Source organism: Zeus faber, assembly GCF_960531495.2.
Source record: "Zeus faber genome assembly, chromosome: 6".
Classification (NCBI taxonomy): domain Eukaryota; kingdom Metazoa; phylum Chordata; class Actinopteri; order Zeiformes; family Zeidae; genus Zeus; species Zeus faber.
This window is the reverse complement of record NC_137201.1, coordinates 4,769,124-4,794,499: the sequence shown is the minus strand read 5'-3', so window position 1 is coordinate 4,794,499 and position 25,376 is coordinate 4,769,124. Positions and strand designations below refer to the sequence as shown.

The 25,376-nt window shown below is 44.0% G+C and overlaps 1 protein-coding gene across 1 annotated transcript; it reads left to right on the top strand.

Annotated features, from left to right (window-relative positions):
- Positions 1-353: 353 nt before the first annotated feature.
- tat (tyrosine aminotransferase) lies at positions 354-11,180 on the top strand (the record flags this gene model as incomplete). Its single annotated transcript, XM_080003023.1, has 12 exons — positions 354-397; positions 1,137-1,417; positions 2,006-2,110; positions 2,214-2,281; positions 2,579-2,737; positions 3,415-3,553; positions 4,152-4,204; positions 6,384-6,536; positions 9,430-9,558; positions 10,601-10,684; positions 10,854-10,952; positions 11,040-11,180. Exons 2-12 carry the CDS (start codon positions 1,144-1,146, stop codon positions 11,178-11,180), a joined length of 1,404 nt encoding a protein of 467 aa, XP_079859149.1. The 5' UTR covers positions 354-397; positions 1,137-1,143.
- Positions 11,181-25,376: the final 14,196 nt, after the last annotated feature.

The following is a 25,376-nucleotide window of genomic DNA, read 5'->3' as shown; positions in this document are numbered from 1 at the left end:
GGTCATTTGCAGACCTTCATGAACAAATTGTAACGTTGCGTGCCCTGCGGGCGCATGAGTCGCCCGCACAACCAGTTCCTTCCATCATGACGTATGGAGTGCGTTTTGAGTGAGTTTCATGTGATCTCCCAACGACTGGGGTGGCTGCTGGGAGAAAAAGGCGGACGACGCCGTTAAAAACCAAACGCGTGCACGATTTCGGTCGAGCAGTGACGTGACGGAGGTGTATGGCACAACCCTCATCCTCCGCCAATGGGACTATTCGCTCGGTTCAACACCCATTTCCACGGAGCGCGTATAAAATAAGCCACTTGTTTCTGGGAAAAAAAAATCACCCCAAAGATTTTTGAATTCTTAAAGGAAATTTAAGGTAATAAGAAACGACACTGCTGTTGAGGTAATCAGTTTATCTTTGATACAGAGGACATCTAACAAAAATTGCTCATTCCTAATATTAATTAATTTGGATAACTATAGGTGTGTCATATGTAATGCATGCTTTATTTCTATGCAGCTTGTAATGCATTGTAATGTGTAGTGTATTTTCATGTTATTTAGCACTTAAAGAGCAATGCACTGGCTTACAGGTTATGCATTATTTATCCATGTGGCACCATGGCAAAAGTTGTGCAGCTTGGCATGTCAACACAAAAATAGATTCATTGGCTCCGCTTAAAAGAATGCTTTAATTTGTTAAACCTATATATTTTTTAGTTTTTCCCAACTTCAAATTTGCATCTTTATTTCTCAATTTTAAGTTGAAGAAACCTAACCCTTTACAATTGAAAGTTAAAAAAAAAAAAACTGGAAACAATGACTATTCTTTCCAGTGTACTGCACAATTTTTTTTTTTTTAACTTTTATTTTATTTTTTCATGTAAACCCTTGCATAGTGAATCTTGCCTTGAATATATATATATATATATATATATATATATATATATATATATATATATATATATATATATAATTTTTTAATTTTTATTTTTTTTAATTTGTCAAATGTATTGTGTGATTGACAACATTCTGGATGTCACCTCTCCTATTGTTGCGTTAAAATACTCATTACTACTCCTTTACTCATGAAAAGGAGGGATATAACCTCTCTCTCTCTCTCTCTCTCTCTCTCACATCAGTTCCAAGATGACTAGCAAGTCCTATCTGATGCAGATGAACGACAATGGAGTACAGGGCAAAAAGACTCTCAACGGCAAGAGTGTGCACGGGAACGGGCTCCCCAAAGGCGTGAATGAGAGCGGTGTCGGCATCTATCCGGCCAAAGTCAAGAGTCGCCGGCAGAGATGGGACGTCAAGCCTTCTGTGATGGCCAACAACACCCTCAACCCCCTCAGAGCCATCGTCGAAGGGATGAAACTCACGCCCAATCCAGAAAAAGCCATGATCTCACTTTCCATAGGTAATTTTTTTTAAATCTCATGCTAGGATAAGAATTATAAAATATAAAATAACTGTTCATGAGGTGCATAGCTGTTATAAGCACATTGTTGACAATAACTGCTCATTTGTTATTTGTGCAAAAAGGGGTCAAGAAGCATTTGTGTAATGTTTTCTAAGAACCTTCGACAAAATGAGAACTTTTTTGGGGGAGGCATATACTCACAAGAAATAAAACCACCTAACTTTCCTGGCAGCTGACCCTGACATATAGATAGACCCTGACATATTCAGTGGACATATCAGTGGTAAGAAAACCCATCAGTGATAAATAAACAAATAAACAAACAAACAAACAAACAGACAGACAGACAGACAGACAGACAGACAGACAGACAGACAGACAGACAGACAGATAGATAGATAGATAGATAGATAGATAGATAGATAGATAGATAGATAGATAGATAGATAGATAGATAGATAGATAGATAGATAGATAGATAATAAAATTATAATACTGATAACAGTTACCGCCTCCGAATCAGTGCATCTCAAAGGGAAATGGTGGAGGTGGTAATCATACTTAACCGCTGTTTCTGGGTCTCAGGGGATCCCACTGTATTTGGGAACCTGCCCACTGCCCACACAGTCCTCCAGGCCCTGAAGGATTCTATTGACTCCCAGAAGTACAATGGCTATGCCCCCTCTGTTGGTGAGGCATACTGTACATTAACACCCTTATTCTGTTCTTTCTTTCACACCGTGGTTTATATATTTGCAAGCTGATTTTTCTTCTCCATCTGTATGCGACGCAGGTTACCAGGGGAGCAGAGAAGCTGTAGCAAACTTCTACAGGTGCCCAGAGGCCCCGCTGGAGGCAAAGGTGTACATTTCTATCTTACCCCTTTATACTACTTTGTGGGTCACGCACTCAAGCAGTCTGTCGTTGGATTGGTCCATTTAAAATGGCAACCATCTTTGAAACTGGCTGTATTCCTCACACATCGGTCCACCTCTGACAGAAGCCTTCATGGCGTTGTTTTTCTAATACCAGATAGAATTTGATTGTTGGTTCTTCTGGTTTTGCTACATATGTCTTTCTTTATGTTGAGTCATACTTAGTTGTAATAAGTTGTCCTTTCTTCCACGCTGCTGACACCCCACCCCTTCCCCACCCTAGGATGTGATCCTGACCAGCGGTTGCAGTCAGGCCATCGACCTGGCCATCAGTGTCCTGTGCAACCCAGGGGACAACATCCTGGTGCCGTGTCCCGGCTTCCCCCTCTACAAGACCCTGGCCTTGTCCTTGGGTATCAAGGTCAAACTATACAACCTGCTGGTGAGATCACCTTGCGCATCCAGGCCGGCGGTAGTCATCGGGGCATAGTTAGCGGTAGTCACCATTGGGAAACAGATCTCTATATCCTTTAGCAAGCTAAAGAAATCCAAATAAAACCACATCCCACCACATCACAGCACAGCATAAGTAGGGTTTAATCCTAAAAATGGCCGCCTGACAAACTTCTTTACTCATTGAGAGATGATGGGTTTCTGTAATTTCTTCTTCTTCTTCTTCTTCTTCTTCTTCTTCTTCTTCTTCTTCTTCATTCAGCACTGAAGCTACAGAACAGGTAGTCAAGCAATATCCCATGTCCCCCAATAGCTAGAATCCGGCCACTGATGGGAGGAGGAGTTTGGGGTTGGTTTCAGGGCACTAGGTGCACGGGGGTGGTGGGTGAGGTGTGAGGTGTGAGGGGTGGTGTGAAGAGAGTTTGAATAGTGCTGACACTGGGGGGCCAAAAGCTCCGCTGGTGGTGGGAACGAACCTTGGAGGACGTGCCCCACTGGGGTTGTCAGGTGCAGTTGGTGTGGAGGAGCGTTGGGGGTCAGACATTGGAGCGCATTTGGCAGCAGTTAATTATGCAAAGATCAGTAGCGTGTCCATTACATTTTGTTTCATGAATACAAATAACTGCTGAGGGCACCGGTGGGGCCCCTCTCCTTCTTATTACACAGCCGGAAAAGTCCTGGGAGGCTGACCTGCAGTACATGGAGAGCATGATCGACGAGAACACATCCTGCCTGGTGGTCACCAACCCCTCCAACCCCTGCGGCTCCGTGTACAGCCAGGAGCACCTGCAGAACATCCTCAAAGGTGACTCAGTGCCGCTTTCGCCGCAAAAAAGCTACTCACAACCTGTTTTCCTTTGAAGGGGACACGGTGGCACAGTGCATTGCACTGCTGCCTCACAGCAAGAAGGTCCTGGGTTCGATGCCTGGGGTGCTGTTGGCACCGTGCTCCGTTATCTCCCAAATAGGAGTCTTTCTGTGTGGTCCTCCGGGTTGGGGGTTGGGCATGGGGTTAACAACCTTACCCCATTAAAAAAAAAGCATGTTATGGAAACGACAAGAAGGCACCATTCTGGTAAAATGGGGGGGACTCATCACCCAATGTTCCAGGAGGAACTGAACTTTCCTTTGAATGTTATTTAAGGCAAATTTGCCAGTCAACAATTACAGTCAACAACTTATTTGTTGCCTTGAAAACATGTACAAAGAAATATTTATCACACAGTTGACCCATCACCGCTAACCCAGGAAGTTGCTGTCATCAGCCGAAGTCCCAGGCATCCCGGCTGATTTCACTCTGTGCCCAAACTACCAGGCGGCAATGACCTCCCATCACCTGGCGTGTCTCACTGAAACATTTCCATGCATTTTTGTTTTATTCTTTTTTTTTTTTCCTCCTCCAGTGGCTTCAAGACACCGCCTACCCATCCTGGCTGATGAGATCTACAGTGATATGGTGAGCGCACACCTTGACTACACATGAAATATCACACACACACACACACACACACACACACACACACACACACACACACACACACACACACAGACACGCCCACATGCCCACACACCCACACACACACACACACACACACACACACGCCCACACGCCCACACCCACACACGCCCACACACACACACACATACACACACACACACACACAGACACACACACACACACGTACACGCAGCTCCAACATAACTGGCATGACTGGCGTGAATCGCATGAGTCCCCCCCGGTAAAGGTCGGTCAGTTTGAGTCAGTTGGTTTGAGTTTAATACCAGCGCGGCACATTCTTCCCCCTGGCCGTTGCAACGGGGGGTTTAGATCGAGTGGTGTTTTCCCTGGCTCAGCACAGGGTGGAGATTAGGGGGTAACCGCCACAGGGGTTGTGAATGGGGTTCCGGGGAAATGCAGTACAGTAGGGGTGGCAGGCTTTGGTTTTTGGGGGTCACCCAGGGCAAGGGCTACATTGGAACTTCGGGACACGGGGAATAAGGGGCAAGGGGGAGAGGGGAATATTTGCAGTGCTTCCACAAAACATATACACAATACATGCACATAAATGCCCAATTCAGCTGCTTTGAGAGCATGCGTGTTTCATGATCCGGCGGAACCAAAGCTGAGGAGGAATCAATCTTATCTTGCTGTCGGAAAATGTTCCACAGGGTTCTGAACGAATTCATGTGTGGAGTGGAAAAGTTCCGTTCGGAGGTTGTCGAGTGCTTCTACATCAAGCTCCCCGGCCAAACACCACAGCAAGCAGACCAGAATGACTATGCACTTTTTGAGGCGCATATGGTTGCGATCAATGCTGATGTGGAGCGGGGGGGAGAAGGGTATGTGTCCAGCAAATGGCTGGACACATACATAACATAACAAATTGAGCAGGAGGAGGGCGGGTTGGAGGAGTGGTACCTGAGTGGGTGAGGGCCCCCTCGTAAAAAAAAGAAAATGAAAGAAACAAAAAGTATGTGTCTTTGTGTCTTTCTCGGGGGGCCCCAGGATAACCCTCTGCCCAAACCACAGGGTTTCTTGGCCCCCTTTCCAAGGTCCCGCTCAGCTTTTTTGCATTCCATTTAGACATTTTACCATTATCACCGCATCACTCCCTGGTTCCAGGGCCAATAGGAGGTGGAAGATGGGTCTTCTATTTGGGCCCGCCCCTATTCCCTTCCCTCCACCCCGCCCCACCCACCTTCCGTCCAGCCCGCTTGGTCCACGTCAAAGCTAAGACTAATGAAAACCAGTTCACTGTAGTCGCTGTTGTGGCTTTCTCTCTCTACTTATTCCAACTCCTCTTTTCACCAGTGTGTCTCTTTTTCTGTGTGCCGTGGGTCTTCCACTTTATTTCATTATATGTTGATTTTTTCACCTTTTGTCTTGCTGACCTGATAAGGAATTTCATGTATTCTGTTGATGGATTTGTAATAAAGAGAAAAGCTGAAATACGAAACATGGGCTTTTTGGAGCGACTCTTACGCTAACTCCTACCGAGTGTCCAAAATGTTCCACAATTGCGATGCGCAGCTGCTGCAACTTTGCGAGTTCAAAACCGTCAGCCAAAGGCAAGGGAGTACAAACAAAATGGGATTGGAATGTTAGCTTAGCCGTGGCCTTTGCATACACTTTCAAAATTCGGCTTAGTGCTGAATCAACATAACTAATGTAGAAGAAACAGTCTTTATTTGTCACGCAACACAACACATGCTTGCACACACACACATGCTTTAATGGTGGCCGGTGAAATGGATCCTCTGCTTTTGACCCATCCTGGCTTGTCCTTCCTCCGGGGGCACAGCCAGGAGCAGTGGGCAGCATACGTGGACGCGCCCAGGGACCAGGTGATAAGTGTCCATCGCTGGTCAGACGATGATGGGTGCATGTTTTTGAGGGGGGTCCTTACTGACGTGAGGTGGAGGAAACCCCATGTGAGCACGGGGAGAACATGCAAACTCCACACAGAAAGGCTCCTATTTGGGAGATAACCCGCCGGAGCACGGTGCCAACAGCGCCCCAGGCGGGAATCGAACCCAGGACCTTCTTGCTGTGAGGCAGCAGTGCAATGCACGTGCCACTAATGTACATAGTGTAGCTACTATTAACGTTTGCCCCTGTTTCTCCTGCACTCCAGGTTTTTCCAGGCTGCGATTCCCACTCAATGGCGTCGCTGAGCAGCGACGTTCCCATCCTGTCCTGCAGCGGCCTGGGCAAGCGCTGGCTGGTGCCCGGCTGGAGGATGGGCTGGATCCTTATCCACGACCGCAACGAAGTCTTCGGGCCCGAGGTACATCCCTCGCCCTCTTCCGCGCGATATTATCATCTAAAACGGGGATAGAATAAATAAATATAAAATTTATATAGATATAAAAATTTATTCAAATGTATTTAAATTAAATTAAAATCAAAACAAAACTAAAACGTTTGAGGAAGGCCGAGCTCCCTGAGCTTTGGTCGCTGTGTTGATTGCTTGGCTATGGTCAGTCTGTGGGCCATGCTTAATCAGTGAATTTTAAGTACAGTGGTACTTCGACTTACAACTGCATCTACTTACGACTAATCCAAGATACTAGTAGCAACAGTCGCGAAAATCCATTTTTTTTTCATATTTACTGTGTTTGTGCTGTGTATTTTTTTTATTTTCACCCTTCATGATGAGTCCTAAGAAGAAGATGATGGGAAAAAGAAAAAGGCAATGACTCCCATTGAAACTAAGGAGGAAATCATAGAAAAAAATGTTTTAACATACAACCGTTCCTATAGAATGAATTACAGTCGTAAGTCGAGGTACCACTGTACCAGAAAGCCATAAGCTCTGGTAAAACCAGATTTATATATATATATATATATATTATTGGTTTATATCAAATATATAAACAAAAAAAAAATTAGTTCATATTAATAACGCTTTTTTGTTGATTGGCAATGCTGGATTGTATAATATTTCCTTATTTTGAGTAGACACAATGGCGTTTTGTAACCCAGAACATTGCCTATTGTGAAAAAAGACAAATAATGTCTTTCCTTTTATTCAGATTTTTCTATTGAAGTACAGTTTGAAAGAGATTGTAGATGTCATTTTTGTTTTATTTGATGCAATCAAAAAAAGCTATTTATTGTGCGCTGTAGTCAGCTTGTGTATTTCTGATTATACTATATAGCCTATTTGCTGTGGTAAATGTCAAGTAATAAAATATCCTATGTACAAAATTCTTACAGTTATAGCGTCTTATAGTTTGATATAGGTAGAAATATCACTGTATACTTCATTATGGGGGCACTGGCATAAGCGGCAGTGAGGTTCTGAAACGCACGCACAATACAATGAATAGCTTTTATTGACACTAACTGCACGACGGCTGGGGTGAGGGGGAATCCTGGCCCTGCGGGTGCCGGATGCACCACTGGTCCGTCTTGTCATCGCTGTCAGGGAGGTGAAGCATCTACGTTTTGTATTAGCATTGTTACCGGACATTTTGACCAGGAAAATTTTACCAGGCAAAAAAACGGCAATTACCAGAGCCAAACATCAAGGAAGTGATGTAAGTGCGGTAAAGCGTAACACACTTTTCCCACAGTTTCGTACCCAAACAAAGAAAGTTACATAGTGCAAGAACAGGCATTTGGCGGGGTGGGTGGAAATGAAGGAGGTGCCATTCTCCATATTAATAGTCAGTGTATTATCAAAATTATTTTGAAGCTGTTATTTTACGGTGAAAAAGTTACATAGTGTTGCAGCACCGCCCACTGACTATGAGTGACTATAGCCACAGCCAACACAGCAACCAAAAGCAGCCAGCTCAGTGACCAACACAGCAACCAAAAGCAGCCAGCCAAGTGACCAACACAGCAACCAAAAGCAGCCAGCCAAGTGACCAACACAGCAACCAAAAGCAGCCAGCCAAGTGACCAACACAGCAACCAAAAGCAGCCAGCCAAGTGACCAACGCAGCAACCAAAAGCAGCCAGCCAAGTGACCAACGCAGCAACCAAAAGCAGCCAGCCAAGTGACCAACGCAGCAACCAAAAGCAGCCAGCCAAGTGACCAACGCAGCAACCAAAAGCAGCCAGCCAAGTGACCAACACAGCAACCAAAAGCAGCCAGCCAAGTGACCAACGCAGCAACCAAAAGCAGCCAGCCAAGTGACCAACACAGCAACCAAAAGCAGCCAGCCAAGTGACCAACACAGCAACCAAAAGCAGCCAGCCAAGTGACCAACACAGCAACCAAATCAGCCAGCCAAGTGACCAACACAGCAACCAAATGAATGTACGTCGTGACCAAGATCGCTCGGCCTTACTGAAATGTTAAGCCTAAACTACAATGACAATTTTTTAAATCTCCAATGTCCAAACGAGGACAGTCCAAAAACGAATTAAAATACTATCATGATAGCAAATTAACAGAATTAGCTCCATTTATTTTTGTCTTGGTTTCAAGTGTTTTCTTTTTGATTCACCAACTTATTTCATTGTGCATTGTGACGCACAATGAATCCACTGGATGTTGCTATAACCAGCTCAAACCACTACTGTAGCGTAGTCAGCAGATTTCCAAGGGCCGTCTGTTTTGTCCCACTGGTTGTTTGGCCTTGGCCATTTTCTTCTTGTTTTATAAAATCCTAATTGATTCCTAGAACGAAAATAAATTCTATTGAGTCTTTTTTTAAAATACAAATCCTAGAAATTCCCATGAAACTGAATGTAAAATGAATTGACATTAACATTTTCCATCCTAGCTAATTAAATGAATCTTTCATTTAAATTTAATTCATGTTTCATTAAAGAATTCACCACCGAAACATAATTTAAGATTTTAACAATTCTAATTTATTTGATGAAATATGAAATATATGGTACAGTTACCCACAATGCTTTGATGCTTTACGGTTAGCTTTGATTTGGAAAGTTTGAGTGTTCTGATATGAGGTCAGGACAACCACAGATCACAGTTTTTATACATTAATAAATAATATGTATTACAAAATAAACACACTTCATAGATTTATGATTCGAAAGAGTTGACGTAAAGGTCCACTCAAAATGGCCGCCGCGATCCAGTTTTGGATCGGGACCCACCACTTGAGAACCACTGGTTCCAGATGTGTATTTTGCTGCTGTCGAGTGCAACTCAAGCTCCAAGTGTATAAAAACGCTGTAAATGTTCGTCTCCTCTCCAGATCAGACAGGGCCTGGTGCGGCTGAGCCAGCGCCTTATGGGGGCCTGCAGCATCGTCCAGGGGGCGCTAGAGAGCATCCTCAACAGCACGCCACCGAGCTTCTACAACAGCACCATAAGCCTCCTCAAGGTAAGTCACAATATTGTTATATATTGTGCAGTTATGCATACAGCATAGCCCTATTTTTTTTTTTTATTATATTTTGTAGCTCAAAATATATGAGTTAATGCAAATAAACATGGAGCATGACTAAGATAGTGAACAGATTTCTCAAAGTATAGGTTTGCTAGTTTTAAACCTCATTTAAATGCTGGTTCCCAATATTTCTAACTGTAGAACAACCTCACTGAATGTTGTACCATTGAGAAACTTAGCACTTAGTTGCAGCTTCAGCTACATTTTGCAATTGCCGCAGTTCATCCAATGCGTAATGTTGACAACAGTTGTTTGCCAGTGTGAAGAGGTAAAGGGCCGATTTGCGGAAGTGCAAAAGAGTTGTTTACGATCATTTTTTGGGGTATGACATATTAAGACTGACAATATTGTGAGGTTCCCATTTTCAAAAAGGAGATTTAACATGTTTTTTTTAAGGCTTTAACCCTATCCCCATTGGACTGTATTTAAGCAGAGTGAAAAACTGAAGCCAGGTTGTGCTATGAACAGTTATACATTATTATGGGTAAGGCTGTATATTTCAATCAGGCCTGGTTTAAAAAATGGAAAACTAAACACTAAACTAACCTATGTTTTTAAATGTTTTTGGTGGTCCCTTAATATTAAAAAGTATTTTTTCTATAGTTTTTCTGCCAACCTCCACACCTTTGTGTTCATTTCCCCGTAGAATCTGTCAAAATCACCTCAGAGGTTCGCGTTTGTCTTGAATGGATTGCGTGGTAGAAGATTAGTTAAGTTGAAAAAGGCTTCGCTGTGTCCCTTCAGCGCAACATTGATCAACTCCACTCCCCATTCTAAGATATAGGAGTCACATCAAGGTAGCCACTAACCTCCTGCTGGGGAGCGTTACCAAGAGTGTTGCTATTAAGGAACTGTGTATGTAATTAAGGATCTTAAAACCATTGCTTTTCATCGAGCTGGTTAGACTAGATACAATCTGACAGCATGACTAGGGAGGTGGTTTAATGGTTTTGACCCCCCCACTTTCCTCACCCAGTCCCACTCGGAGATTTGCTACAACGAGCTGTCCACTGTTCCCGGCCTCAACCCAGTGATGCCCGCGGGGGCAATGTACCTTATGGTCAGTACATAAACTCTGCAAACTGTCAATGTGCCCTATTTACTTAACCGCGGTTAAGTAAATCGGACAAAATGTCCCGTCCCTTCTCCTCACGCAGGCCACGCACACACACAAACTGTCTCACTCTCTCAAAATAGCCGATTCATTCCAACCCCGTCGGTATTTACAGGTGGGCATCAATACCGAGACCTTCCCGGATTTTAAGAACGACGTGGACTTCACTGAGGCCTTGGTGACGGAGCAGTCAGTTTTCTGTCTACCCACCTCGGTAAGGCCACCTGCCCCCCCATCCCCCACCGCCCCATCACTCACAATCACCACAACCTTTCTATCTCTTCTGTCTCTCTCTTTTCAGGCTTTTGACTACCCCAACTTCTTTCGCATCGTGGTGACCATTCCAGAGGAGATGATGGTGGAGGCGTGCATGCGGATCCGACAGTTCTGCCAGGACCACTACCGGCCGTGCAGCAGGGACAGCAGTGAGCTGGACCAATGACAGGCCTCGGACCGAGACAGAGCTGGACCAATGTCAGGCATTTCTGAGAGAGGGGGTGGGGGGCGGGGGGGGTGAGGTCCATCCGATCCAGCAATCCCTATCCAAAAACTGAAAGCAGAGTGGGTCATTGGGTAAAAGTTTGTTCCACCATGATTTTTATTTAAAAAGAAAAACAATACAGGGAGAAATGATTGAGACATTACAGAAAGCAAATGGCAGATGGGAAATTTCTGCCTGGCCCGCCTACGTCAATGTAATTTTCTAATATTTATATTTTGTACGGGGAACTTATTTGAACCTATATTTTGCTTAATCGTCTTTGTTTATTTGTGTTGTGTTCCTATGAGAACATAATATATACGATTACCTCCATAGGGAGGAACACATAGATTTATAGAGATACACAGTAAAAGACACACACACACACACACACACACACACACACACACATATATATATAGATATCGATTCATAAAAAGCCAGCAGTGTTTTTGCATGCCAGACAATTTGCCATAATAGCAGGGATCTCCTCAAGAAATTGTCTTGTGTCTTTGCACACTGCGTCAATAACTGGGTTGCATGCTCTCAATGGAAACATTCCAAATATATACAATATTATGTATGTGTGTGTCGTGATCCTGTGACATCAGCCTTGCAATGCAATATTTTGATATGGAATGTACTTTTTATTGTTACAGTCATGTAAAAAAAATTACTTATTTGGTACATGCACACACACACACACACACACACACACACACACACACACACACACACACACACACACACACACACACACACACACACACATACACATGAACACACGTAAGACAAAATAAGATAAGACTTCCAGAGGTGTTCACCTGTGTCGTTGGGTATTTCTAGTTTACAGAACAGGATTGTCTGTTGCAGTATTCTCAGAAACCACGGGTGGCAGTCGAGAGAAAGTACCGTGTGAAGCAGGAAGTATTAAACAAAGAAGAGTGATAGACAGCAAACATGGCTGCCCGCATACTCAATCTGAGCTTGCTTTTGCAGAGGAGGAGTCGCTGTTCAAGGTAGTTGAACTGACAAAGGCGCCAAAAAGGAGCTGGTCTGTCCACCTGTTCCATGTGGAGACAGGAGGGTTGAAGTTATCTTTTTCTCAGCATTTTATTACAGAGGAACTTACTGAATGGTTCCTTCCGTTCAAAAACAGAGTCACAATGTGTAATGTCTGTAAACTGCACATGAATACCAATAAAAAAAACATTACCTTTTATTTGTAAACTTAACTTTCCTGTGACCATTTGCGTAAACTATTTTGTCTCTAGGTCAAAAAGTAATTGGTAGACTTAAATATCTGAATTGTGCTGTGGATAAATTTTGTCCAACATATTGGAAATAAAACAGCAAAACACTGACCTCCCATCGCTTCCAATGCATTTACAGTGAATGCACTAAGTTTCAAAATCTCAGAGGTGTGCGACATTGCGCATGTTCCCACGCCATGGTGATTTATGTCACATTATGTCACATGCTCCTTGTGCTTGGGGAAAATATAAATCTAGCTTAAACCTGGCTGTAGTTTGTCTTGTGGCTTGCCCTGCCAGTTTTTGCCACAATATATTTGTTACTCAAGTTTAGATTTCCTGTTTGGTTTAGTTTTACAGTTAAGTTTGGTCATATTCAAGGCCTGTTCTACCCCACGAATTAAACTGCTGTTTTGGAATCCTGCTTCTGCCTTAGTGTCTACATTTGGGTCCTAGCTCTGAACCATTATGGTACAAACCAAACAAAAAATGGACCCAGCAGATCACCTTCAGTGTTGGCAGATTGGACGGTTTTTCCGTGACTTTTGATTCCATCTGGCTGGAAAAAATAGTATTGGGCAGATACATAAAATTTGGGCAGGTTTGTGAAATACCTAGTGTTTTTCTTTTTCTTTTACAAGATGGAGCAATTGTGTCCCCGTGCCCCGTTCCTCCAAATAAAATGCTTTGCTAAATCAGCCCATTCTCCTACCCAAACTGCCCTCCGCCAAAGTGACTGCACAACTAATGATCCAACATGTTTTCCATATTCATGGTCTCCCCTCCGACATTGTGTCCGATTGTGGTCCTCAGTTTTCTTCTGTTTTCTGGAAGGCTTTCTGCAGCCTTCTGGGTTAATCTGCCAGTTTATCCTTCGATTTCCATTCAGACCAATGCCCGGACAGAACGGGCCAACCAGGATCTGGAGAATGATGGGCTGCCACCACCCTAGCACACCGTACACCTCATTGTCTCCACGCAATAAGTCCCCACTTAGAGTACTAGAAATTACACCACAGCCTGGGCAAAGATGTTTGGGGAAAGAACCAAGGAAATACCAACATAAAGAGAGAGGCAACCCATCCATGTAGTCTTGTCCTCAAGCCAACACCCAACACAGGCAAGGCTGAGAGGATGTGGAGACCAGAGCTCAGACAAAGAGGGAAGAAGACAAGCCTGCTGGAAACAGTAGAGGAGAACAAGATCGTCAGCCGCCAAAGTTAAAGGGGACGTCCGATGTCACTGCACTACAGCCAGCGGAGGGGAAAGAGGAAGTACCACCACTCGAGATCCCGCTCACAGCAGCTCTCCTCACTGAGGACTAGAGTGCTAAAATCCTCACTTATCTGTCAGGAACTAGAGAGGTCAGAGTGTGAAGAAAGTTGTCAACCGAGCCTCTTTGACTGGGAGTTACAGTTGCTGATGCTAGATGATTAAAAGTATTAAAGCATGATGTATTTCAGTAGCAATGTTTTATCTAATAATTTTCCAATGATTAGATAAGTGATTCATGGTAGAATGCAATGATTAGAATGATTCATGGTTAAGATAATGATTTAATAACTATAATCTACCTGTGTAACAATAGTTAGGTTCCAGAAATAATAAGGTGATATCGACGGGACAGTCGAAGCCTAGGGTCCTTTAGATGGAGGAACAGGCTATTTCTGGGAATGTAGACAAGTAGCTGATGAAAATTTGGGTGTCCTTGGCCCGGCCCACTCGGTTCCTACTAAAATAGATAGAATAGATAGAAATCTGACAGAAAAGGAAAAAGAATGGTATGCTTTATCATTTTACTAAACTTCAAATTATTATTTTACTTTTTTGTTTGGTTCTTATTGTTATTCTTCTTCTAAACCAACTGTATGGTGTTGATTGATTGCCCCGCTGTAATGCTAATACTAAACATTAGTCCTGCTTTTAAGGTAAAAGTTTTATAGTAATGTATTATGGAAAGAACACCATCACTGAAGTTTTAATAATCCTCCTTGTTCACTGTAAAAGGTTAGGAAACTGCGCACAATGGTTAGTCTAGCCTCCCATATTAAAAATATCTCCTTGTGGCAAAAGAATATTTGCCTCTAAATAAGTATTTCAGCAACCACGCCAACTTGCACTTGATTAGAGAAGAGCTGTTGTTAACTGAAGTGGCTTCCAAGACGCATTCTATTGTAGGTCACTTATAGGATATAATTGGAGCTGAGACAGGGGAAGTGTAGTTCTTGATGATTTTGATGTGTTGATGAAGAAGGAGTGACCGCTGACGCTTACTTGAGTAAAATAATAGGTTTATTACAAAAGAAAAGCATCAGACCGGACTTGCCATGGTTGCCCGGGAGAGAACAAAGCCGGATGTATTCTCTGTCGAATGAAACTCGGGTGGGTGCTTTTATGCTTGTCCAGAGACAATGTTGACCATCTGATTCCCCTACATAGGTCACCGGTCACATTTAATCTCCCTTATCACCGGAACCCCTGACAATGGGCTCTCTCTCTCTCTTGAGACCCCTTGCACCGTCTGTTAATAATTATCTTATACAATGGGGACTGTCTTGGGACGCCACACATTCCAAGATACCTCAGAAGCTTTAGGAAGTAGACAGTTGGCAGCTGGATGAATCTTCTCAACATGGAGTATTTTTAGAATCCTGTTTAGTTGCAATGCCTGGCTAAGAATCTAACCTGTTAGAAGGAGGGCTAGTCCGGAGCGCTGCAGGAGCTATTTTGCTGGGGGACATTTTTGGCGTAACATGGGGCATGCATAAGAGAAATAGAGATTCCTCTATTGGTGCGGCGAGACAGACAAGCAATGTGTGTGCCTCTCAGTGCAGGAGCATTGGGACCGAAGTGTCGACTCGCATAGGAGAACTGCTGGTGGGTCCACCCAACTGTTGGTGGACAACAACACCTCAGACGAGAACTGTGAATTCCGGTGGGAATAGGTCTCGTCCCTGGGGCCTTACTCCCCGATCACACTGAAGGAGGAGTGACCTACATGAAGCCCTCTAGGGCCATTGCTATCTTTCCATCACTGCCACTCGATGGCAACACCGTCTGGTGGGTAAGCAGTCCGGGGTGCCTGGAGGGGACGTCCAGGCCGGGAAGCATGCTGGCGACCAGCAGGCCTACAGCTAGCTGGCGAGGCTAGAGATTGGCCCCGGGTGAGGAATCCCATAAACGACATGAAAACCGGGTCCACTGGGTTCATGTTTGGTCAGATCTTGCTGTTAAGGGACGTGGTCAGGATGAACCCAAACATAGGACATACACGGTTTTTGGGAGTATGTACAGGGGTTTAATGTGTTGAGACAGGGCAGGCAGGGACTCGTGACGGGGAAGGCAGAGATTCACAACCAGGCAGGGAATTAGGAATCAGGAATCAGAAACCAGGAGCAGAGGAGCCGGCAGAGAATCAGGAACCGAGAGTTCGGGGCACACACCCTGGGAGACATGCAGGAACATAGACGCTAAACACATGCAAGAAGACATGCGAGGACACATGCAAGGATCCGATCCCGACAAAGTGAATGGGATCAGGTTGAATACAAAAGGAGTAACGAGAAAGGTGGTGAGATAACTGATTGGGGACAGGTGTGCAGTGACAGGGATATGACTTGACACCAGACACAGACAGAGGGAGCCAGAGAGGGACAGAGGGACCTAGAGACAGACAGACAGGGAATCAAGGCAGGGCAGGATCCTGACACTGTGAAGACCTTGTTTACGGAGATCGAGTTTGGCCAACATCAGGCTGAATAACTTGGGACATTTTCTGAACAAACAAAAGTTCTGTTGTGTGAAATTAAATGCAAGCATTCACTTCTGCTGCTTCTCCTCTCCACCAACAAACATGAAGTGTTTGACCTCCAAGTACCGCTAACGCACAATTGAGAAAAATGTTGTGCACAGTTGAGGACCCTAATCAACTATGCTCCTCTGGACCCGCATTCGGTGATGTCACTGCATCAGACAAAACATCAAACTGAATGACGGCAATCTGAATGTTTTTCTGCCCCAACTGGGAGCTGTGGGATGATTGATCACCTCAAGTCCTGCTGGAAATGACACCTGAGTGATCGCCAGGGGGCTGCTTTTGTGTGTTTGCAGCTGTTGTTTTCTCAATCTGTCTATCCTGATAGTACACAGATTATTAAATGTTTTCTAATAAAAACGACATTGTAGTAAGAGTATTGGCACATTCAAATTTAATAGTTATTTTTTTAGGAAATGGTTCGAATAGTTTGTAAATTATATTATTAAGGGGGGACTGTAGCTCAGGCGGTAGAGCTGGTGGTCTAGTGATCCAAAGGTTGCTGGTTCAATCCCAGGCTTCTCCTGCTAGCATGCTGTAGTGTCCTTGAGTAAGACACGTAACCCCTCATTGCTCCTGATGGCTGCGTCCGTCGGTGTTTGAACAATTGTAAGTCGCTTTGGATAAAAGCGTCTGATAAATGTGTAAATGTAAATTAAGTACAAACAGAATTAGGCACAATACAGAAGAAAGTGATTGCTTCATTGATTGTGTTTACTGTGTTAATAATAGCCCTTCTAGGTTTTAGATAAAGTTGTTTACTTGATTGGAAATGGCAAATAACCATAGTTAATTCATAATTCATGCAATTTATTAGAAGTTAGGGAAAACAAATTGACCATGAGATAATGGATAGTTGATCAAATGTTATTGATCAACGCCAGTCAGGCTTCTATCAGCTTGATGACTGCTGAGATCTCAGGCTTATTGTTTGCCGTTATTAATTGTACCTTTAAGGGTTTAAATAAAAATAATATAAACAAATCAGGAATATTGTATTGAACACTACATTTTTTTATGTTTCGGTATGTGAATCACATTTTTATCTTACCCCCTCTGGTTGCTTGACTTATCATTGAAGTTATGTGGAGCCTCCAGTAATGTTTTTTTCTGCCGCATTAGTATGTAAATGTATTTTCGGCTGATTTTGAGTTTATTAATGGCAGCACATTAATCCAAATGATGATGATGTTGATCTAGATGTGTCGTGGATACAAAGGACTTCCTAAAAGACTTAGATCAAGATGGTTACATAAGGTTTTTTTCCTTATAACTTCAGCCGGCAAAAAAGAATGGTCAGTATTTGAGTCATGACATTTTTTTATTTAATTTTATTATTTTTTTATTTTCTCCTCAGTTTCGCACCCTGGCATGGCCTTTTACGCTGTTGTGATTATTGTTGTTTTTGAATCGTGGAATGAGGCAATGCTTGCCCAGCCATTACTAACAATGGCTCATGAGAAGGATTTATTATCCTCAGATGGAGTTGATTGGATGCCTGAGGCAGTGGAATGTTTTGTTGCTTTCAAACAAGCCTTTGCAACTGCTTCATGTTGTGTCTTGCTAGATTACTTTAACTGTGGATGAGGGACATGGGTTTATGTTAGCTGTGTTGTTGCAATGTTGTGGAGATTAATTACACCTTGTTGCATATTATGATTAGAAACTTGGTGCCGTGGTTATTGGGTTGATAACATGCTACAGCCTTTCTCTTGCTTCGTAGCAAATCGGCTCATTCCTCTCCGGTAACTCATCAACTGCAACTTTCACTTCGCTCATGTCACTTTGAGGTGGTGGACCACTCCCCCTCCAACTTCTCTTCTTCCCTCTGCGATGGAGATTTACCAGGACTGCTTGACAACGATAGCCGTTGTGGCTTCGCCCCGCCCAGATCTTGCCACTGAAGCTATTGAAACATTCAACTATGATGATTTTAACTCATGAGCACAACTTTTAGGAGGGTTTTCGTTTTGTCTGTCTGTCTGTTTTTTGTATAAAACAATGTTTGTCTATTTTGTACAACTGGTTGTGTTTGTGTTTCTAGATATTGTAAACTGTCTTTTGTTTGATTTTGACTGCATGAATATGTACAGGCCAATGTGATGGTGCTGTGTAGCTGATTAATGAGATATACAGAACATGCATTTATGGTAAGACCCATTTGTCAAAAAGGAGGATAGTTAGAGAATTAAGTAAACATTATGATTGTGCTCATAACAATGCAGGAAGAAGCGTTTCTACTGCCAGTTTCTGCATTCTATTCCAAGTGCTCATTTCAAAAACCTCATGATGGACTTATCAAGCTGACGCCTTGTCATTGTTAAAATATTGTTTGGTGATAATTGACATGTTTTTCTTAGTGGAATCCCAGTGAAGGTAAGCTTGATTGAGTTTCATGCCTGCCATTAGTAATGATGGGAATGCAAGGATGATCACTTGTTGTGACTGTCCCAGCATTAAGTGATGACCGGGAGACCAAAGCAGTAAGGTCTATCTTCTTTCGACAAAAGCCACACATGAATTACATCACGCAAACCAGTACTGAGCGATTGTCCAGTTAGTATTTATCACTTTTAGATTTTACTTAATTAATGGATTGTGTAGACGAGATTATGTTCAGGCAACGTTCAAGAAATACATCCTAGGAAAATTTGGAAACCCTTCATGATTGACACATTGTTGGTTATTTTGTAGCCTAATCAATATTCCATGAACATTATCCCCTACATATTAGACATTGTGATAATATTCTGTTACGCTAGGGTGCATGCATTTATTTTGGTACTAATACTGTAGTTGTAATACTGTAAACATAACTGTTTAGGAATCACAGAATTATTCCATACACCCCATTTTTACAATCATGGACCTAGACAAAACAATGTTCTCAAATTCCTGGGACCGTTCAAGATCATCCTGACCCCTGCAGCAGCAGTTAAGGTGGCAGAAATACCAAGATGGGGCACATTGCATCACATTGCAAGAATGTCCCCAACCTTCCAGATAACCAGATAAACATCAACAAAGGGGAATCATATGACTTGAACTGAGATCACGATACCAACAGAGTTAAGTGCCGGTAACCTCTGTCTAGACAAAGAGGATTTGCCACTACAGTCGCAAAGACCTGTACCTAAAAAGAATGCCCCATTAACAGGAAAAGATTGGTCAGGTCTGTGTGATAATCTTTCTCATCGCCATCTTCCTGTTGATCACCCAACCCTGGAACACAGTTCCACAGCAGGACATAAATAACAGCCGTTCCCCCAACCCACTCTCACTTACACCAGATCCAGAAGAGCCCCAAGTGAGAAATCAACATTCTTTCACTTACATGGTCCACCCATGGTTAAAAGTTGCCTCCACTAGATGATTGTAAACCACCTTGTGATGACGGAGATGTTGAGACGTTCAGATGTGAAGATGTTTGTCTAATATTGTTATCCTTACTTATAGGATGTGTTAGTTATTATGTTCACACAATGAATTTTGTTGTCATTATTAAGTGATAACCATTGCTTAATCTGCATCGCATTATGTATTTGTGAAATCTCTCCATGTTAATTTATTGCATAATCTAATAAATTTAATTTTATTTTATTAATTTAGTCCATAATTTTTTTGTTTTCTAGTTAGAATTATAGAATGGCTTCACAAAGGATTTTTCCCTAAGTGCAACTTGGGTTTTTCACTATGTCATAGAATAGTGGAGATAAATCCTAAATGATCTTTTACTTTTCTCTCGTTAAATGTAGGAAGAGAGTTTTGGCCAAATTGAGTTTATGTCCAGGGATTCTGTCTGGGATGTTTTTTATTTTTATCTTTTATATTTTTGGTTCTGAGTTTGTATTAGATGCGTGTTTTTACCAGTTGATTTCAACGAGATAGAATAATTGTATTGTATTGAATTTATATGTCATTTTCTGTTTCCTTTGCCTCAATTATATGAAATCTTGTTTTATTTTGTATTGTTCCACTGGGAACAACGGGAGGGAGTGTGAGAGAAAATGCAGATGATCAATGCTCATGAAAGATATTGCTTTACAACCAAGTGATGTCTTAATGCTAAGAGGCATAAGTTTTGTTTGGTGACTACTCCTGACTCCTTTTATCAGGAGATATAACATTCCTGCCCATAAATGACACAACTGTTTTAGTCATTATCTCTGTTTTTCTAGCTCGTAAAAGAACCATTTGTGTAAATGCTCAATGTATGCTTTCATTTTATGATAGTGTTTGTTGTCCTTCTTTGTCAAAAAGGTTTTCAGGGGTTAGTGAAGGCAACAGCAAAGCACATGGCTAGTGTCAGGATGGGGCACAACCTTTTCTTGTATATAAGCTGGCTTCTTCAAATGTAAAACTAGAATGTTGAGCATCAGTTCTGAAGTGCATCTGTATCTTTCTCTTTATTCTGCAGAATAAATATCTTTAATACTCCCAGTTTTGGTCCTGATTGCAAAGCAGGTTAACCTCACCGACCACGCAGTCAGAATTCACATAAAAAAACACATAACTCATCAGAGAACTGCAGATTTACAAAACACTCATTTTAATACACAATTGATATTTTCCTTGTCATTTTCTAAAGATAATTTAACAAAAAAACAAAAACTATTTGCTCTCACCTTATCACTAGTCTCATCAGAGGATAGTTTTCCCTTGCATGTCTTCACGTGTACTGCAAGAATCTGCAAAGGCATCACTTCATTGCACTGGCAACATTTTTGAAAAGTGCTGTAAGTCAGGAGGCAGAGGAGGGGTGTCTAGGGTTTCCTAAAGTGATACTATTTAAAAAGTAGCTTTTCCGCCTGCTGGCACAGCTTACAGAGCTTTGACAGAATACTCCTCTGCTTCTGGCGGGATGACAGTGAGCTTTCTTCGGCCGCTGCCACCTTAATTGAGAGGAAAAAAAATGCTTAAAGAATGACCTGTTTTGTTGTCTGAACATATTTTTTGTCAGTCTGCCATCTCTACAACAACAACAATCAATGCCCCATAAGGTTTTACGCTCATCAAAAATAAATGGGAGAGTGGGATGTGATAAACAGTAAATATGAAAATCTGTCAGGCAGGAGCCTTGAAATCTTGCTTAACAACAAAGTTGTCTCCCTCTAGCTCCCCCTATGTCTCTCTGTCCCTCTCTGGCTCCCAGTCTGTGTTTCATGTCACCTCAGTTCCCGGTCACTACACACCTGTCCCCAGTGTGTTATCACACCACCTGTCTCCACTTCCCTCGTCACTCCATTTGTACTTAACCTGGTGAGCTTCACTCTGTGCTTGTCTCTGCCTGTAGTTTTTGCCTAGGTTGCTGCATGTGTGTTCCATGTCCCTGCGAGCGAGCGAGAGATTTTTTTTTGATTTTTAAAGCATCTTTATTTTAACATTTTCTCTAGTTCAGTTGCAGACAATACAACAAACACACTTTGTTCAATAACAGAGCCCTACACGTTAAAAACAGACTGGAAGCACAGGTCGTCCTCCACCAGCGAAGAGATGGCATCATTAAAACACCACAGCTTGATGAAGACGTCCAGACTCTACATCAGTCTGTGAAAGTTAAAATCAATCAAGACTCTGGCCCTGACCAACGCTTCTTCCTAAAACACTTTCCTTTCCCCTCAGTTTGTTTCTTCTCGTGAGGTAGATGGCCATCTTCGCTTCCCCTACTAGAAAATTAAGCGGTCGCCATTTCTCTGCGTTGGCCCTGTAATACCTCACCCCCAAAATAAAAGCATTTTTGGACCACTCCTCCTTAAAGATCTTAAAACTTTCCTTTAAAAGACTAAAGAGCTCTAAAAGTCTGTCGCACTCTGCAAAACAGTGAAAGATGGACTCTGGCAGTTTACAGAATGGACATTCATTTGCGACCGTGGGATTAAAAACAGAAACAAAGCTATTGACAGCTATGGCTCCATGTAGGACTCTCCATTCGAGGTCCCCCGTCCTTTTCTTGGAGGGAGCTTTGTAAAAGCTCCTCCAACATGGCTACTCCTGTCCCTCCATCTTGAGCCGTCCGCTCCAGACAGTGTCCTGCTGCCCCTCCAGTCCCTTCCTATTTAAAACAACCACACACTCTTTGTAAAAAGCCTTCCCGCTGGCTGCGTGCAGGTCCAGTTCTGCACAAAGCGCCCTGTGCAGCAGCTTCCCGGAGGACCCCTCCAGGTTGGGAGTCAGAGTCATCTCCGGGAAGGGATCCTCCGGGTTCGGCTCCTCCGCACCTTCGCCGTACTCCTTCAGCAGGGCCAGCTCCTCCTCCGTGAGCCTCTCCCTCCACCTCTTGAGCACCAGGTGTACGATCCTGGTGGACTTCACCCCCAGCCGCTCTGCCATGGCCTCGCCGTCCTGCAGGCCGCTCCCTGCCGCCGCCACCACCTGCCTCAGGGTCAGGACCCCCGCCTCCCTCAGGATACTCCTCAGTCCTGGAGTGGCCCCGTCCTGCACATCCAGCCTGGCTCCTCCGATCACCGGCTCCTCCAGGAGCCAGTGGAGGGAGTCTGCGGCCTCCCTTTTCCTTTTCTTAAAAAAACCCCATGCTTTAAAAAGCTCCTGATAAAAACGGGGTAAGCTTGACGTGTTTAAAAGACTTAATTAAATGGACCTACCAGGCACACAGTACGTTTGGTCCTGATGGACTACCGGGTCCATCACCTCCCTCAGCCTGTTGGCCAGCGCCCTCGACAGGATTTTATAGTCCGTGCACAGAAGGGACACAGGACGCCAGTTCCTGATCTCCTGCAGGTCTCCTTTCTTGGGTAGGAGAGTGATGACTGCCCTCCTGCAGCTGACTAGCAATAACTTATCTTTAAAACCTTCATTAAAAACCATTAAAAGGTCCTCCCGTAACTCCTCCCACAACTCCTTGTAAAACTCTACAGGAATCCGGTCGATGCCGGGGGCCTTACCCCCCTTCATGCTCTGCAGGGCCGTGGAGAGATCCTGCAGGGTCAGAGGTTCCCCCAGCACCGCACTGACGTCTTCTGGGACCCTGGGCAGATTCCCACAAAAGGAGTAAAGCAGTTCTTTTTGCTCCTCGTACTCACTTTTGTACAGTTCTGTGTAAAAGTCCACGGCTCTCGTCCGGATCTCCTCCGGCCTCCTGAGCTCCTGTCCTGTGTCAGATCTCAGGGCGTGGATAAACCTGCTCTGCCCGTTGCTCTTCTCCAGGCTAAAAAAGAAACTAGATGGTGCGTCCATCAGTGCTGCGCTCTGGAAGCGAGAGCGGACCAGCGCCCCCTGCGCCTTGGTGCCTAGTCTGCGAGAGCAGCTCTTTTAGACTTGAGATCCTTAATATGATCTTGATTTCCAGTGGGTTCCACTACACCCTGTAACTCCACAATGTCAGTCTCCAGATCCCTCATAGATCTGGTGATGTCCCGTATGACATTGAGAGTGTACTGTCGACAGAGCTGCTCTATCTCCCTCTTCCCATAGTCCCACCACAGTCTTAAGGAAATAAAATCCTGCTTTCTGTTTCTAAAACCTTCCCAAAAAAACCTAAAAGCATCCTTAAAGTTGGAGTCACATAGTAGGGTGGTGTTAAAATGCCAATATGCACTTTTGGGCTTAACATTGGCGATAAAAACACGGCAAACAACCAGAGAGTGATCGGTAAAACCAACAGGCACCATTCTACATTCCTTAAAAATGTTAAAATGGTGCTTAAAACAGTAAAACCAGTCCAGTCTGGCCAACGATAAAAAGGTGCCTCTGCAGTGCACCCAGGTGTACTGCCTTCCATCCCCATTGGTTCTCCTCCACACGTCCGTTAGCTCATTCTCATATGAGAGCAGCCTCATCGCGTTCTGTGATGCTCTGTGAGGCTCACAGTGGTTCCCGTCTAAAAGGTCGTTCTCAGTGCAGTTAAAGTCTCCTCCTAAAAACCAAAATTCCCCAGTACGAACTTTGCCTAAAACCCCATTTAAAACTTGTAAAAAAGTGACTCTGTGTGGTCCTGTGGTGGGAGCGTACACGTTTATAAAGACAAACTTATGATGCTCAAATGCTGCCCTCACCACCATCAGTCTGCCCTCCACCACCTCCTCCACCTCAAAGGATGCTGGGGCAAAGCTCTTAGAAAAGAGAAGAGCCACCTGGTGGTGCTCTTGTGGCTTAGCACCACCTTCCCCCCCACTCCCTCTTCCAGTCAGCCTCATTGACAGAGTCACTGTGGGTCTCCTGCACCAACAGCACATCCAGCCTCTTCTGCTCCATCAGCTCATACAGTAGAGACCTCTTAGCTGCGTCTCTAGCCCCGTTCGCATTCAGCGTGCTGATGTTATAGTCACTCATTGTAACGGAAAAGGGAATCAGCCTGAACAGCAGCACCCATCTCCACACCATCCTCTCCATTGTTCAGCTCCTTCCTGATCTTTTGCACTATTTTCTTGAGCCTGTACACCTCCTGGTCCATAAACCCTCCTCTCCCCTTACTCCTCATCTGTTGCTGGGCAGCGTTTGCCAGCAACTCCTTATCTGAGAAGAAGTCCTCCACCTTTATCCCTTTCACGTTCTTCGTTCTGTGCAGAAACGCTTTTATTTTGCCCTTTTTCTTCTTGACGCCTAGAAAAACTTGCCCCTCACTGTCTGCAGCATTGTCCTCCTCCATCCAGGACTCTGATTCCGAGCCTCCCTGCTCCACCTCCTGACTTACCTTCCCCTGGCTTGCTGTCACTCTCTTCGCCTGAGAGTCTCCCCCCATTTTGTTCGCTTTCTTTTGAGACGAGGGACTCTCAACCGATCGTCCTCATCCCCCATTTCAAAGTCACTTCCTTCCAGTGCCGCCTCCTCCCCAGCTACGTCACCTGCACTCTTTTCACTTTGTTCTGTAGCTTCCTTTCCTTCACCTGTCCCCTCCTGTCCCCCCGCGCCCACCTGCCTGTCTTCCGGACCCTCCTCCTTCCCCTCCTGTCCTCCCACCCTTACCTGCCTGCTTTCCAGACCCTCACCTGCCTCCCCCCGTGTCTCCACGCTCACCTGGCTGCGCTGTCTACCTCCACCCGTTCCCTCCTGCGGCTCCACATCCCCCCCCCCCCCCCTTTTTCCCCTGCCTCTCACCTGCCCCCTCCTGTGCCCCCACCTTCACCTGTTTCT